This window comes from Pelodiscus sinensis, chromosome 7, assembly GCF_049634645.1.
Source record: "Pelodiscus sinensis isolate JC-2024 chromosome 7, ASM4963464v1, whole genome shotgun sequence".
NCBI classification, from domain to species: Eukaryota; Metazoa; Chordata; order Testudines; family Trionychidae; genus Pelodiscus; species Pelodiscus sinensis.
In genome coordinates, this window is record NC_134717.1 from 17,147,723 (window position 1) to 17,164,226 (window position 16,504).

A 16,504-nucleotide genomic window follows, 5' to 3' on the forward strand; every position below is an offset into this window, starting at 1 on the left:
TTAAGCTTTAAACTGACCATGCAAAATGAAGGTAGCTTACTGGAGAAAGGGAGGGACTTTGCTTTAAAGGCCATTTAAATGATGATGCTGTATTTGATAAGAACAGTAATAAACAGACTTTTGAAGAGAAAATGTATATCAGTGGGCCTGTTGACCAGTACAAGTCACTGAAATCAACAGCTATTAAGGGATTTAACTAAGACCATCTTGACCCAATACGCTAAATTCACACAGAGGGAAAGTCAATTAATTTGAAGTCAGAGGTGAAACTAGCTTTTTAAATATTTACAGTGAAATCAGCTTTCTTTGTAAGGCATTGCATGAAAGCTGGCATTGATAATAATGGTACCATTTATAGCAGTGCTAATTACGAGGTTACATACCTTTAAGGTGTGATTAATGAAGCATTATATACTGCCTTATGCAGCTGGCTGGTTGAAGTGGTCCAAGAGGTCTTTCTCTAAACATTAGCTATGACTGTCATTCTGTGAAGTAACTGACAATGTTAACTCTGTATGTTTCATAAATAAATGAAATTGCCCATTATGTAAACGTCTGAATGCATATTTCTCAATTAATTCTCAGTCAAGTGCAATAGAAATCCTTAATTTATACACATGCACAAATGGAGCACTTGGCACCTTAAGTTTAAGGAAATGAAGAGGAAGGAAAATTACTACCAGACTAGCTTTCAGGTTAACACTTATGAATCAAATTGCTAGGAAACCAGTTCTGCTTTGTAATAGAGTTTGTATTTCCTTTTCTGTACTGAACTGCAACTTATGAAGTTATCTTAATACAATGAAGTCCTAAGAGGATATGCTGAAATCCCTTACTGAATTTCAATTCCAAGTTTTTGCAGCAGCAGCATTCAATCTGTGTTCAATCCACTTGGCACAATCCAAGTTGAACGTCTATCACACACCTTATGTCCACTTATCAGTGCTCCAATAGCGCACTAAGCCACATTGGATTAAACTGGCTTTGAGCAAGGTTTACTACCATGTGATCCTCTTTGGTGCCATGCTGCAGCAGGATAGGTTACCCCTTTCATACAGGGGACCCAGGAGAGCTCGCTTTTCCTCTCATAGGGCATGCAGAGGAGCATGGAGATGGTATCACTAATTCAGCATGGGTAGTGGTGATGGCAAGAGGTCCAGAGATGTGGGGGCTGAAAAGTGGAAAAGGCTGCTTATTCAGGAGAGATGGAAGGAGCTAGAGATTGACCTGGAGCAATAGAAATTTGCTGATCAGGATAAATGCTACTAGCTGAAACAAGAAAGGAGAGTTGAGTCATCCCCATGGAACCTAGGAGGAAGGACACGAGGGTATACCTGTTCAGGTAAACAGATGAACCCCCAATGTTCTGCTTATGGCCAGAGTCAATATGGGACATCAAAGAAGGTCCTGGGATTCTAACTATGGGAATATGGGAGGTATGTGGGAAATGAAATCAGAGTTTTTAAACCAAATTCAGCTTTTTCTGCAGGAAAGATAATTAGGGTCCCTCAGCTGATTCCTAATATGCAAAGGGAAAGAATGAGCAAGAATGCAAATGGGATAGCTGACAGTAGGAAATGAGGGTAGGATCCTGCCTGCAGGTAGCAAAGAAACCAATAGTTTCACTAGCCAACAGTGAGGGAGATTTCTCCCCCAGTCTGACTCCCTAATGGTCTGTAAAAATATTAAAGACCCTAAGCCAGGTGGCCATGACTCTGATGCATTGTACGAGGAACAAAAGACCAACCCTCTGAGAGAGAGAGAAAGAAAGAGAGAGAGAGAGAGAGAGAGAGAGAGAGAGGTATGGGGGGGCAGTAATCTTCCTCCTTCCCCCAGAAAAGCTGCAGTAATGCCATTGGAATTCTCGGGAGGTGGGATGGAGAAATGATTTGGACTCTGGGGAAGAAAGTTTATTATATGAATTGTAATTTGAAATTATAAAAGGTATTGACAGTCATGCCAGACAACGATTTTCCTAGGAGAGTGGGGGGGGGAGGGGTGTCCTGAAACTGTCAGAACTACAGGGAGATCCCCCGTGCTGCCACTCTCCAGTCAGTGTCAACATCAATGCGGGCTCACTGGTGTAATAGCCTTAATGGTAACACTAGTCCTCCCCATGCCATTCATCACTATGCAATGGCTTCATTTTCTGTGCAATATATAAACCAATATGAAACACACATTGAAATGCCCCATTACATCAGTGGTCAATCCATCAACCGATTCTGTTGTGCATTAATGATAACTTCTCTGTGATCCTTTATATAATTTGTATGGCAGTTTTCCCTGTTTCATCCAAGATCCAAATCCTGAAACTTATATTCAATTTTATGCAAAATCTTCAACCCATATAGGGTCCAACTTGTGTTTCCATCAAAGTACAGTAGATAGTAAAAAGATTCCTATTGGTTTCACTGGAAATAGAATTGGGCCCTAACTTCACAATTGGCATTTGAACATGTGGAAAAAGAACCCACAATGTGAATGCTGGAAAATGTTCATGTCTTAACTCCACAAACCTAGACAGCCTCACCAATATAATAATAAGCATTATGCTCACAGGGGATGACCAGAGATAGCTGCAGTATTAAACCTTGAACATTAAAATTTATAAATACATCTTTAAAAGCATGCATAGATGGAAAGTTCATCACTCTGCCTGGTGCCCAGAGCCATCTTTCTTCAGGCATCAGTATCCCTGTTTTTCTGAAGTCCAACCTCTGAGTTACCACTCCACGTTCAGAGCTAGCAACTTGCAAAATAATTACCGTGAGCTAGAGTTTCAACTCATAGGGTCTCTGGCAAATGCAATCCTTGGTGAGTTTCAGTCACGAGTGCAAAAGAGGCTGGAACATGTGGCCTTGCACTCAAGGAGACCTTCACAATCCAGGAAAAATTGCAGCCTCATTAGCACTGCCCTAGGAGCATTCATGAAATGTATGCAATCCTTTGCACTGTCTTCAGTGCTATTCTGGAATTCTTCTCCCTGCAACAGCAGGTCAAGTGCAGAATGCTTCCATTGGTCCTCAGTCTGCAATTACATAGTACTTTCCTTTTGAGGCAGATCTAATACACAGATCAGAATTTAATTAATGCTGCTCTAGGCATCATTAAATTACAATAGCTTTTCCACCAGAAAAAATGTGAGAGTTTCACAGGATATATCTATGCTGCTAAGAGCCCATAGTTTGTGGTTTTCAAGTCAGCTGACCCTGATTTACAGAACCAGGGCTAGAGAGTCTACATTGATTGTCAACCCTATGTTAAGAATTTTCTAACCCAGGGACTCTGGAACCATGGCACCCACACACACAGCCCCAAGTGAAACTAGCCATGTCCCAAACTCCCTAGTGCCCTCCCAAAATGTGGCCGCTGTAGTCCTTTGATGTGGTGTATTGTGGGAAAACTTGACAGTGCACCCTCCTTATTACAAGAAGTTTGAATAGCTCACCAACATAGCCTGCCAAGCTATCATTTTGGACTATGTACTCCTGGTTACTGGAGCCAGCAACATGGAGGAAAAGTTTTCAAGAGCGTCTCTTGCTTGCACTTTCCCTCCTGTGTCAGGAAACAGGCAGACTTTCCATGAGGCACCGGTGGCCATTTTGGTGTCATTTTCTGACCCATCAAAGGCACCTGACAGAACTTATGATAAAGCAGGAGGAGGAGTATCCAGGCAAGGCAGGCTCAAACTGGTTCAGTCTGCTCATGACATTAGGTATAGCTGTTGATGCCCCTCAGTAGACTGGCACTTTCTGGAGCAGGGCCACAAGCATAGATTGGTAGGGTCACATAACCATGAAGAGCTGGGATAACAAGCAATGAGTCCAGAATTTGCAAGTTACATATCTGGAGCTTTATGAGCAGCTTGTTCCCAACTCTTCAATGTAAAGACACTTCAATGTAAAGTGGTGGTGGATGTCTCTGAGGCAAGTAGGTGTGTGATTTACCCCAGGTGGCAGACATAAAAGATATTCCTTAGGTGATTGCTGACTTTGAGAGATGGGGTTTCCAGGTGTGCAAAGGCCATTGATAGGACTCATGTGTCCCTAGTTTTCCCTCCTCCAAAATCAAAAAAGTACATAAACTACAGTGGTTATTACTCCATATTTATCCAGGCCTTCATGGACCACAGAGGCTGATTTATGAGTGTCATTGTGGGCTCCACTGGGAAAATTCACGATGCCAGGGTTTTTCACCAATAAGGGCTCTACATTCATGGACAAGCTGAGACAGTAACTTGACCAAACATTGTCGTACTAATGTTATTCTGGTAGACCCCACATAATCTCTGTCAATGGGGCCTCTGAAATTTACACTATCAGCAGATAAGCCAGAGGTGCACTATTTCTTTCTGAATGGACCTATGGCAGGAATTAGTACATTCAGACAGAAAATCTGCCAATCACAGCTGGAGCTGGATGCACCTGGGCAACAGAAGTAGGAGTTTCTTTGTGCTCCCACACTATAGACTTGCATGGCTCAAGGGAAGAGGGAGAAGAAAATTCTACCAGATTCGGAGTCTTCCGCAGGAAGACTGCATGGGACAAGATTTGGCCCTACTGGCAGTAAGCTAATTGCATGGAAAAGGTTTGCCTATTTGATATTGTGCAAAAAATAAAATTCCCGATTCTTTCATTATTTTTAAAGGTGACATTTACAAGATGGACTCATCTCACAGCATCAGGGACTATGTGGTCTTTGATGACAGTCTCAAAGGACTGATGCAGTCACCAGGAAAGCCAAGAAACAATGTGTTGCTAAGCAACTGCTACCAGCATGCTATTCTATACTTGTATAATTTCTAAAAGGATATATTTTCTAGATAGGTTAGCCACCAATAGTGCCCACTCTCCTATCCAGGTGTAATGCATGTGTGTAAAAATCACTGATTTTTACACACAAAACAGGTAGCTAGACTACTACATGTGTAGATGCCAGTAAAAACATACACAATTGAAGGTTTATTCCTTCAGAACCCGGACTAAACTAAAGAAATTAAACACAGTAAACCTAATTATGCTATTAATTACAATGATTGCCACTGAAATCAATTTGATTACTCCAGATTTTTCATCAGTGTTACTGAGATCAGCCCTGGTCCCAAACTTTGTCTTTATCTGGCAAAGGTATCCTCAAGGAGATATTTTACCCTAAAAAAGTTATGAATATGAAAGAAGATTGTGCAAAAAGAACATATGGAAGCATCAGCATTAAATAGGGGTGCAGTTTGTTTTTAAATATCTTGTGAGCCTCACATAAACTTGGGAGAAATGTTCAGAAACAATTCTGCTTTGACAGTCTGCATTTTGCATGTTTTTCTTTTCTAGTTTTGTGTTGTTTACACAAAAAATGAACTCTTTAATCTGTAAGGCTGAAACACACTCCAGTTCAAAGCCCTTATCGTCCGCACCCCAGAGTGTTATGCAATAACACTTGCCGAGAGTTATTGACCTTGATGAAATGGCACTTCATGCTCACGTTGGCTCCTAATAATAAGCCTTATGTGGTGCATCAACCCTCTCTGCTGGGGTGAATTTTACCCAAGAAACTTAGCATGGTGCTGGAGAATCGAGTCCCACTCTTTCTGAAAGTTTCTCTTGGGAACTTAGCTGCTTTTTAATGACTAGAAGGTGTTCAACAGCAGTTCACCTGTTCACATATTTGATATCTATAGCATTGCCAAGGCCTCTGAGACCTTTGGCACAGGGTGGAACTGAACAGAGCAAATACAAGGATTCCATTAGAACATATACAGTAGTCCCAAAGTTGTGTAGTATCATAATGCAGAACAGATCTTAAATATTTAGCAATTATGAAATAAACAATAAGCAGCTCTGAATTGCAGACCCATTTTCCTTTTGGAAGGTTCTGCTGACATCAAACCACATGGAGATTCTAAATTTAATCCCCTAACTCCCTGGGTCAGTGGAACTTCTGTGCCCTTAAGGCCTTATCTTATTCTCTGACCAGCACTTGGAGGTTGTCAAGATCAGCCCTCTACGATTAACCATGACATGGTTCCTGAGGTAAGCGAGAGAGAAGCTCCTTGATGCTCCTCTACAAATGAATAAACATATTCCATGCTTTTTATTAACACAAATATAAGATGCTGCATCCCAGCACAGAATTCTAATTTTTGATCACAGAAACTTGCATTAGATGATATGGCAAGACAGCTGCGATGTAGTAGTCTGTGCACAGGACTAGGAACTAGAAACTTCTGACTTCTAATCCTTATGGACACCTATTTCTTCTGTGCCCATGAACAAATAAGTTAGGGTACGTCTAGATTACAAGCTTCTGTCGACAAAGAGCGTCTAGACTACATCCAGTTCCATCGACAAAGCAAGCCACTTTGTCGACATGACAGTGTAGATGCAATAACGCCTTCTTTTGACAGAACTCTGTTGACAAAAGGCGTTATTCCTCGTAGAATGAGGTTTACAGCCATCGACAAAACTGCTGAGTTCTGTGGACGTTATGTTGACAGAACTCAGCGGCAGTGTAGACACAGGTATAGTTTTGTCGACAAAAGTCCATTTTTGTCAACAAAACCCTATAGTCTAGACATACCCTTAAAGTGCAATAGTTCTGTTAAAAGATTTTTTAAAAAAAGATATGAGATCTCCCCCAAAACAAGTTGTGCATAGCTGCTGAAAAAGCACCATCATTTATGGCCTTCCCTAGAACTCCAGATGCAGCCAATAGACTGGGGGCAGGGATGGATGAGAGTTTTGTGGGGCCTAAGGCAGCACCTTCCCTTACCCCTGCACCCTCCTGGTGCCTCCTTGTGACGGGGCGGCCCCGCCCCGCACTCAAGCCCAGGGAAACCACCTGGGGCCGGGGGCGGAGAAGGCCCCACTCACACAGCCCTACTGGGCATGCTCCAAAGGGAGCACAGGTACAAAAGGCTGCTGGCCTGCTCAGAAGGGGCAGACTGCGACCCGAGCTGGAGCTAGCAACCACTGGCCAGAGAGGGCGTTGCCAAGAGAGCTGAGAGTGCTGCTGCCGGGCCTCAGCCTGGCTCGGCCCCGACGCCGGAGCCACCGACCGACCCCCCCATGACCCGAGCACCAGACCGGATTCTGCCAACTCTGAGGCTGCCAGGGGAAGTACCACTACAGCCAGGCGACCGACGCCAACAGGTGGGACCATGGCAGGCCGAGAGCAGGGGGTAGGAAACGACCCAGGGCAGGGAGCTGTAGAAGCCCCTGAGGGCTCGGGGCGTTGCGGGGAGGAGCCCCCACCGAGCCAGTGGTGGGAACCACCTGCCACTATTAGGGCACTGGGTCGGGGCCTGGTGGAGAGGGAGGGCCTGGGCCCCCGTGCCCCTGCTACCCGAGACCCTGGCAAGTGGGGACCGGGGTAACAGACACTGAACTGTGGACTAGGCCGGGAGGCCGTATTTCCCCCAAAAGGGGGCATCACGCTTTGGGACCGAGGCCCCAGTTGGTTGGATGATGCCTCGGAGGTGGGTGGCAACCCCCGTCAAGGGGGGGGCCCCCCGACACTCTCCCTTCCCTCATTGTCCCTGCCCCCTTTGCCCTCTTTTTCCCTGATGCTCACCCCTCACCACCTTTTGCCCAGTTCCTCTCGTGTCCCTCTGAGCCCTCACACATGACTTGCTCCATCCCCACCTTCCTCATGCCCACCCCTTCTTTCAAGCCTTATCCCAGTACCTCTCCCTCCAGCCCCCAATGCCCTTCCCCTCTCCTCTCCCAGCATCATTCTGTCCCCCCTCCCACTGACACCTCCCCTCCTGCCCTTTTCCTCATTGTCTCCACTTGTCCCCATGGCATTTGTCTCTCCTCCACGCGGTCCCTTGGTGCCCTCCGCCCAAGCCCACCTTCTGCCTTCCAGTTTGCGAACCCATGTGCCGGACCGCGTGGTGCAATACCGGGCTGCACGATTTTAAAGTCCCGGGCCGTGACGTCACACCACGCCTGTGCATCTCCCCTCCCAGCTGTTGCGCAACATTTCAGCACGCTGTGCATGTGCTCCCTCGGCCCTACAGTGCCCTGTACTGGCCGGCACCAGGGAATTTAGAGTGTGGGGCTGCAGCGCCCCGTCACAAATCACCCTCCTCCTCCTTCAGCAGCTGTCAGCCGGCGTTTTGGCCGGCCCTTTGGTGGACGGCCCACCGGGAAATTCCCAGTATCCCGCTGGGCCAGTCCGCCCCTGTAAAAAACACCAGCGCTGGCACGGGGCCTATTGAAACAGGGGGCCCGGGGCAGCCGCCCCGCTCACCCTGCCCTTTATCTGCCACTGACTGGGGGAACATATATCGAGCTAGTAGAACCAAATTTAGAGAGACTAAGGGTAGCCCCAGTTAGTACTGTTGGAGAACCTGAGGGAGAATGATGATATTGTGTAGACATTCTGAATGAGGAAGGGAGGATCAAATGAGCCAGCATTGTTACCAAGCCAAAGAAGAAAGAGCAAAGCTATTGCCACAATTCTGCATTTTTATGATTTTTTATAAAATAATATTGAAGAGACTGCAAGAAGGAGAGGAATGATGAGGAGCATTCATTTGTCCATTAGAGGCTGTATTTTATGCCCTCTTTAATACATTTTTCAGAAGTGGAAAGAAGCAAGTTAATAGCAACATGTGTTTTGTTTTGTTTGGGTTTTTTTGTTGTTGTTGTTCTATAATAATTAACTTTTAAGTTTATAAACCAACTTTTATTTCAGGCTCTGGAGTAAACACACAGCCTTACTTCACTCTTCAGTCTACAGTAATTTATGCAATAGCACTTCCTGAGAGTCATTGACATTACATTACTTTGGAGCGCCCCTAGAATGTTGGCTCTCTGATTGGTTACTGTAGCTATGCAATGTGATAGGACATCAGGAAGACTTAAATAACACTCTATGTTAACAGCAATCTGCTATGCCAGGGAGCACAGTGAGCTCAAGGTTAATTAGAAAGCCTCTTTCTTAAAACAGTAATTCTCGTGCGATCCTTCAGAGATGAAAATTGATATTCATAGTCACATTCTACCTAAGGAATGGCCTGATCTAAAAGAGGTAATAAGAGGTTAGACATTTGGTGCAGCAACATCTATTGTTACCATTGTAGTTTCTGATTTATCAATGTTACTATTGCTATATAAACATCTGTTTTCAATTGTTTTTTCTGATTTGGGGAGAGTTAAGAACCTCATCCTGTATTACTTATTAAAGAAAAACTCCCACTGAGTAAGGAGTGAAGGACTGGGTCCTATTTCAAACCCCTTGTGTTACTTTAAAGCTGCTTGAGTTTGTGTGTGCTTTCTAATGTCATTAATTATGAATTTGGAAGTACCATAAACAAAGGCCTGTTAAGCTGGTCACTAAGTTAAGTAGATAGGGTAGTTGCAGATTTCTGTATTTGTGTATATTGCCTGCACAATCTGATTTTTTTAAAAGGTTACAGTTGTAAAAATGCTGAGATTTTAATTTCATATTGTTAATAAAACAGTTAATCTATTCGGGAAATATTTTTAAAGACACAAAGAACAGGTGCCCAAACTCCATTGATTTTAAATGTCCCCTTTAATTTGGTTTGTATTCACATTTTTTTAACTGTGTAAAAGCAGAAATACTTAAGTAATAATGAATAGGACTGAAATCACTCTGCATCTACTGAATTAATGTCAATGGATACAGGATCATCCTCTCTCTGTTTGGCTAAAATTCTTTTTTTTTTCTTTTGCTAGAACTTTTAAGTCATTGGACAGGTTCAGTACATTGCACTCTAACAGAAAACACTCAGTTAACAAATTCATATACTGCCTAAAACAGAATATAACTTGCCTTCTGTTTTAGGCAGTATATGAATTTGTTAACTGAATGTTTTCTGTTAGAGTGCAATGTACTGAACCTGTCCAATGACTTAATATTTGCATTAGAGATTAATACTGTAAATTCACAAGTCTCTTTGTAAATCCAATATGTACAATCAGAAATAATTCCCTAGACTCCATGTTCTATAGTGGCAAGCCGCTTTGGTGGTGTAGTAGGACCCAGGCTCTGGAGGTAATGTATCAGTAACATGTTTTTCACTATCTATTCCTTAACTTCTCTCAGTCTCGTCTTCTCCATCTGTAATATGGAGGCATGAGTGTTAATATTTGTACCATACTTTGAAAATGGAATGTGCTATAGATATCATTGTACTACAAAAATCTGATTCTTTTTATGTGACACAATCAGATTGTTTAATTTAAATAAAGAAGTATCTAGTTCTAACTCAGTTTGTAGGATAGCCTGCACAATGGTGAACATTATGGAATATTTTTTATCCTTTTTAAAAATTAATTCTGCAGTGATAGAGAGAATTATTAAACTTGCTTTTCAAAAAAACCACATCATTTCTGAAATTGTTTTGTGATAATACAGACTTTATATGTTTATATTAAACAAGTGTAGTGCAGGTGATTTTTAAAGCTCATATAATACTTCAGTTTGAGGCAAGATAGCAGATTAATTAATATAAGAACTGAATTAGCTGCTTTTTTTCCCTCCAATCACTGTTTTGAGACCCTTTTTCCATTCTGTCTGCATGGTAGTTAGAATGAAAGGCTGCTAGGCTTTTGCCTGTCAGTGTTATGGAACCATTCGATCTCATTGTGCCAGTCTTTTGACTGCAAAAGAATACTGTGATTTCAACCTTGCTGTTAGGCACCAGTCTGAAGCCGAGACTCTTTTTATACTGTGTATCTCTCTTCCTTTGATATACTGAATTTCCATTTGTTCTTGATGACAGAGATTTCAAAAGTAGCTTTTGCCAGTTTGTTACCTCTGTGTTTCTGTGAATGTTAAATACACAGGCTAGCAGAGGTTGAAGGTTAGTCAGAGAAGGACAGAAAACAGCAATTTATTTATTCAAAAATGAGTAACAAAGGAACCTGGAATTCAAAACACATCTATGATTATTTCTTTAAAACTGTCAACATTATAATACAGATAGAACGGATGGGAAGGGAATGTGTTTTCTGATCTCTTCGCTCTGCCATATACACGTAGTGCTGTCTTATAGTTTTTACATTAAATTGTTGGCATCAGAAGTATTTAATCTTGAACCTAAGATAATAGAGAACTTTGTTTTGGGTTTGCTCTCCTGTGAACTTAGAAGTCCATAAGATATAGAAAAATACCAGAATCATTGATATGTAGGGCTGTAGAAGAGATCATCTAGTCTAGTCCCAGTGATGAGGTAGGACCAAGTCTATTTAAACTGTCCCTGAAGACCTTAGCATCTTTTTGCTATCAATACAAAGTGGGATAAGGCTTTTAAGTAAATTAACTATAAACAAAATAAAAATTGGCAAGCTCTTGATTATAATCTTGAAAAGGTAGAAGCTTTGTGGTGAGAATCTGGGATTGTCCTGTTTCAATAACAATGTCTCACCATTATACAGAAGCTTTTTGCAAATCATTGTTGCTTCTGATTATTCCATAGAAAAGAGTCTGAGGACCAAGGGGGAAAAGCAGTCTTGAATCAACAATGCCACAGTCAGCCAATGTCTTTATTTCTCTTGCTAGGTTTAAGCATTTGAAAATCTATATCCAAATAAGCTAGAACTTAAAGGTAGTGAAGTATGAAGCCTGACAGAAAGCTGATAAATCATAAAGTTGAAAACAAGGAGACAAGTCTAACATTGGCACCATAATAGAGAAAATAAAGTAAACCCCCAAAGCTATGCAGTAAAATTAGTGGAGCCTTGCACTGGAAGAGGTCATATTACAAGGAAAAGTTTCTCTTAAAATGGTTAAAATTGTTTGGTTTTTTTCACTCCTCTTGCTGAATTCATTATAGCTCCCAATGTATGGTCCAATATTTTAAAAAGCTTCTAGTAATTTTGAGTAAGTGATATGAAAAAGTGATACTCCTTGAAAAAGGAGTATAAAATGCATCCAATGAATCCCTTAGGGCATTTCTATACTACAGGTGCATCTACACTGCAGGGCTTAACTTGAAATAATTAATGCAAATTGAGCTACGTCAATTATGGATCATATTTTGAAATAAATAGGGAGCATCTACACACCACTTATTTTGAAATAGAGCACTCTTCCTCTGACTTCCCTTATTCCTCGTACAATGAGGGTTACAGGAGTTGGAGTAAGACGTCCTCAGCTTGACAGTATTTTGGCATTTTTCAAAAACTGTCTGCTGCGTAGATATGGAATAAGTTATTTCAGAATTGCGCTAGTTATTTTGAAATAGTGTTGCAGTGTAGATGTGCCCTAGGAAACTATTTCAAAATAACTACATTTGACTCAATTCTTGATTTTACAGAATTGAAATGGTATGTCCCCACTATGGGGAAGCCTCGAAATTAGTCCATGTCAGGCTCCATTAATGTGGGCATGCTACCTTGACTTAGAGTCCCAGGAAGCACTGGAGAGTAATTAGTTCAAAATTACTCTGAGGAGTAGTTATTTTGAAATAGCACCGGAGCATCCACTTTAGGACTATTTCAAAATAACTATTTCAAAATTAGCATTATACCCCGAGAAAAGCAGAAGTACAGATTTAAAAAGAAACGGACCCTTAGTTTGAAATAATGGGTCAGATAGTGTGGACACTCTGGCTATAAATTCGACCTAAGGGGAATTATTTCAAAATAAAGCCCTAGTGTAGACCAGGACTAAGACGGAATGGTGGGGGGAGGAACTGGTTAAAAAAATAGATCATTGACCATTTGATCCATTGTCTGTGTGATTGAGCTGTACAGTGCTTCTGGCCTTTGCACAGTTGGCATAATCATAGGGAGCTAATCCAAAGACCACTCAGGTCATTAGAAGTCTTTTCATTTATTTGAGTAGACTTTGGTTCATATCCTACTTGTCCTAGGCAAAACATGGGTTTTCGTGAAATGTAAATTTTAAATTGTTGTAAATCAACATATCACAGCCAACAGCATCTCTGGCAGAAAATAAAGGCCTTATTTGTACTTGAAGTCAATGACAGAATTTACTGCCTGCATTAGATGTGCAGGATCATATTTTTGCTCATGCTGATGAGTTAATGATTCCTCCTTTTGTCCAGTTTCCTGTGAAATGTTACTTTCTGGGGAAAAAATAGGGATTTTAAGTCTCCCTCTATCATCATCTTTCATTATTTCATATAATTTCAGACCTTATAAATTAAACTGAATGAAAATGGTGAGTTTTTTATTTTTAATTCTAAGAACTTTAAACCTTTTCAGGAGACTCAATGGACATCTAACTTGTATCTTTTAAACCTGTCTCTCCTGATTAAATATTAATAGGTAGAAGAAGGTGACCTTCAGCCTGGCAGCTGAATTATGGAAGCTGAAAGGCAGAATCAATACATGTTCATGATAATGATTAACCAATAGCTGTTTTCTAGGGTCTGAAAATGTGCTGGATCATTTTTCATCTCTTACTTTCCTTCTCATATTTCATTTGCTTGTTCTTTCAGTCTTCCAATGCTGTTCTGTATGGTAAGTTACGGCCCAATATAATAAGGTACTTAAGCATGTGGCACCTTTAAGCAAGTGAGTAAGGCATTTAAAAATCAATTCTTAGACACATGTTTAGGTCTCTGTCTGAACCAGAGGCTAACAGTTTGATCCTGCAATATAACAACTCAATCCAGCAAAACAGTCAGTCGAGCAAGTATTTAAAGTTAAGCACCTAGATAGTCCTACTAAAGTCAGAGGAACCATTTGCCTATTTAAAGCTGAGCACACAGGATATTTGGGTAGTGATAGAAATGTAGCCGTGTTAGTCTGGGGTAGTTGAAGCAAAATGCAGGACAATGTAGCACTTTAAAGACTAACAAGATGGTTTATTAGATGATGAGCTTTCGTGGGCCAGACCCACTTCCTCAGATCAAATAGTGGAAGGAAGTAGTCACAACCATATATACCAAAGGATACAATTAAAAAAATGAACAAATATGAAAAGGTAGTGATAGAGATGCAGCCGTGTTAGTCTGGTCTAGCTGACACAAAAGACAGGACTATGCAGTACTTTAAAGACTAACAAGATGGTTTATTAGGTGATGAGCTTTTGTGGGCCAGACCCACTTCCTCAGATCAATTTGTGCCAATTTTCTTCCACAAATTGATCTGAGGAAGTGGGTCTGGCCCATGAAAGCTCATCACCTAATAAACCATCTTGTTAGTCTTTAAAGTGCTGCATAGTCCTGTCTTTTGTTTCAGGATATTTGGGTGTTTTGCTGGACCACAGAGTGCCCAACACTTTGAAGGACTGAATCCTAAAGAGCATCATGTTATGGTCTGATCCTGTGAAGCTCTGAGTGTCTTCTATAAGGTGCTGAGCACCCTCAAGTTAGCACCCTGCAGGCTCCAGCTGCCAGAGATTTAAAAGAGTTTTTGCCATTAAATCAAGGAATATGGGCCAAAGTCATACACAAAGTCCTCAGCCCTGGAGGAAAGGGAGGCACAAGAGAGACCTTCTTTCCTCGGGCACGATCCCCCCCACTCCTCAGCCCTGAGGGCGGGAGAGACCTTTTGCTTCTAACTTTCACTACTATAATAATTGTGAAAGTTCACCAGCTGATCTCAATGGCACTATTCAGTAATTGCCTATGCTCCAAAAGCAATGCAAATGTTCAGCCTTTTAGATGTGCCCTTGGGTTTGGAGTATTCATTCATGGTTTATGAAAGAAAGCCTGCATTTTTAAGGAGAAAAGTATCATAAACAGCACAAAATGACATAAATATGTGGAAGTTTGTCTTATATGTAATGGTAAAATTTAATTATTCTTATCAATCTTAATAACTGTCTAAAAAGGCAAGATGTCTGGAAATCACTGCCAGATTTCCAGCACATTTAAACAAATGTTCCTCTATATATTATATCTATACTGTACAGTTAATTTGTCCAGTAACATTTACTCTTTAACCATTTTATTAACTTGGGCCTCTTCTGTATATGTACTCTGAGCTTCAAGAAGCTTTCTCCAGATCCAGAGTATTTAACTGAGGTTTTCAGGTGAAAATCTCTTAACCTTACTGTTACCCACTCTCCTGAGGTCACCCCGAGTTCGGGTGAGCCGTCGTCCCAAAAGGGGAGTCTTTGCCTTGTGACCGACCGCCTGGCCGCGGTCTGAGGCCTATAACTCCAGCACGCTCCGGACTCACTTGGATCCGAGGGGCCAGGAAGGGGGCTCGGGCCCTCCCACTCTCCGAGCCCCGACCCAGGGCCCTAAGACGGGGACATCTGTCCCTTGTCAGTGGAGGGGGTCGAGTTCCCCAAACCCTCCACTCGCGGGGTTCACGGCCCCGCCCTGGGTCTCTTCTTCCCGGCTCAATCCCAGTAGGTTCCCCGGCAAGGGGATAGACTCACCCTGAGTCCCTTCCTCTGGCGGGGGTCTGTGCGCAGGGGTTCTCCCGTGCTACGCTCTCCAGGCAGGGGGCTGGCCTCCTCCCACCTCCAGGAGCTCCCCTCTTGTTTGTGGCACTTGCCCTTTTGAATCTCCCGCCCCTCCACCTCCTGGGCTGGCGTCCTCCCGGCGTTCGGGGCCCCGCCCTTCTTGGCGTCCTGCTCGTCGCCTCTCCTGACGTCATCCGGCAGCGCTGGGTAGTCCTCCCGATTGCCGGCCGCCTCTGCCCTTGCTACGGCTTCCGGGTTCCCCGCGGTCGGCCCCCCCTCGTCCGCCCGCCTTCCCGGGTGCCTGCTTTCTTTCTTGGTATTCGTTTCAGTGCGGGGGAGCGCGGGCAAAGCGCCTGCCCCGTCACACTTACCTAAATGAATCTTCCATACTTGCATCATTGGAACAGAAAACTCACTGTGCAGATGATGATAATATCATTGTGAAGAGTGCTGAGCAAATAACCATACGCATACTAACTATGTAGATGAAGTGCAGCTAGATAGATGTAGGTAATACTCATTGCATATTACATAGTTTCTCACAAACAGTGGTGTATATATCCTGTGTTAGATCCTTAGCTGGTGTAAATTAATGTAGTTCCATTCAATTCAGTGAAGCAATGGTAATTAACACCAGTTGAGATCCTGGCCACATAAGAACTATAAATACGTACATGCACCCCACCCCGCAGCTGCCTTTCATCAAATGATGCAGTCCTACATTTGACAGCCTAAAGGCGACATGGTTTTGCATCCACTTTTAGCTAATAAAGTGCTAAAAGGATATTAACCATGAAAATGAATCATAAACGTACAAGAAGTCAGTCAAAAACACTACTTCTTAGATGACTGTCTGAGTAAGAAACAATAATAAGCATTTGGCATGCCTACAAAAGACTAATGTTTCTCCCTCACTGGAGCAGTGGATATTTTTGTTTTATTTATTTTATTTTAGTCTTTTTTTTTCTCCTCCTTCTTTTCTGTATGTGGCTTCTTGAGTTTCTTTCTTACCTCTTGCTTCCCTCTCTTCTTTGTCCTATTTTGGGTCCACCTCAGGAGATGCTGTTATTTGGGAGGGAAGGCTATATTTCATCACGCAACTACAGAGACACACGGAAGAACTGGAATTTATTTACACATTTGA

General features: G+C 42.3%; 1 protein-coding gene across 2 annotated transcripts in view; it reads left to right on the forward strand.

Moving 5' to 3' along the window:
* The first annotated feature begins 8,873 nt into the window (after positions 1–8,873).
* Positions 8,874–16,504, forward strand: part of ACMSD (aminocarboxymuconate semialdehyde decarboxylase) — a 65,598-nt gene continuing 57,967 nt past the window's right edge. For both annotated transcript variants that reach the window (XM_006117070.4, XM_006117071.4), the window contains exon 1: positions 8,874–9,033. In XM_006117070.4, the coding sequence (XP_006117132.1) occupies positions 8,977–9,033 (57 nt within the window). In that variant the 5' untranslated portion in view covers positions 8,874–8,976. The remainder of the gene's footprint in view (positions 9,034–16,504) is intronic.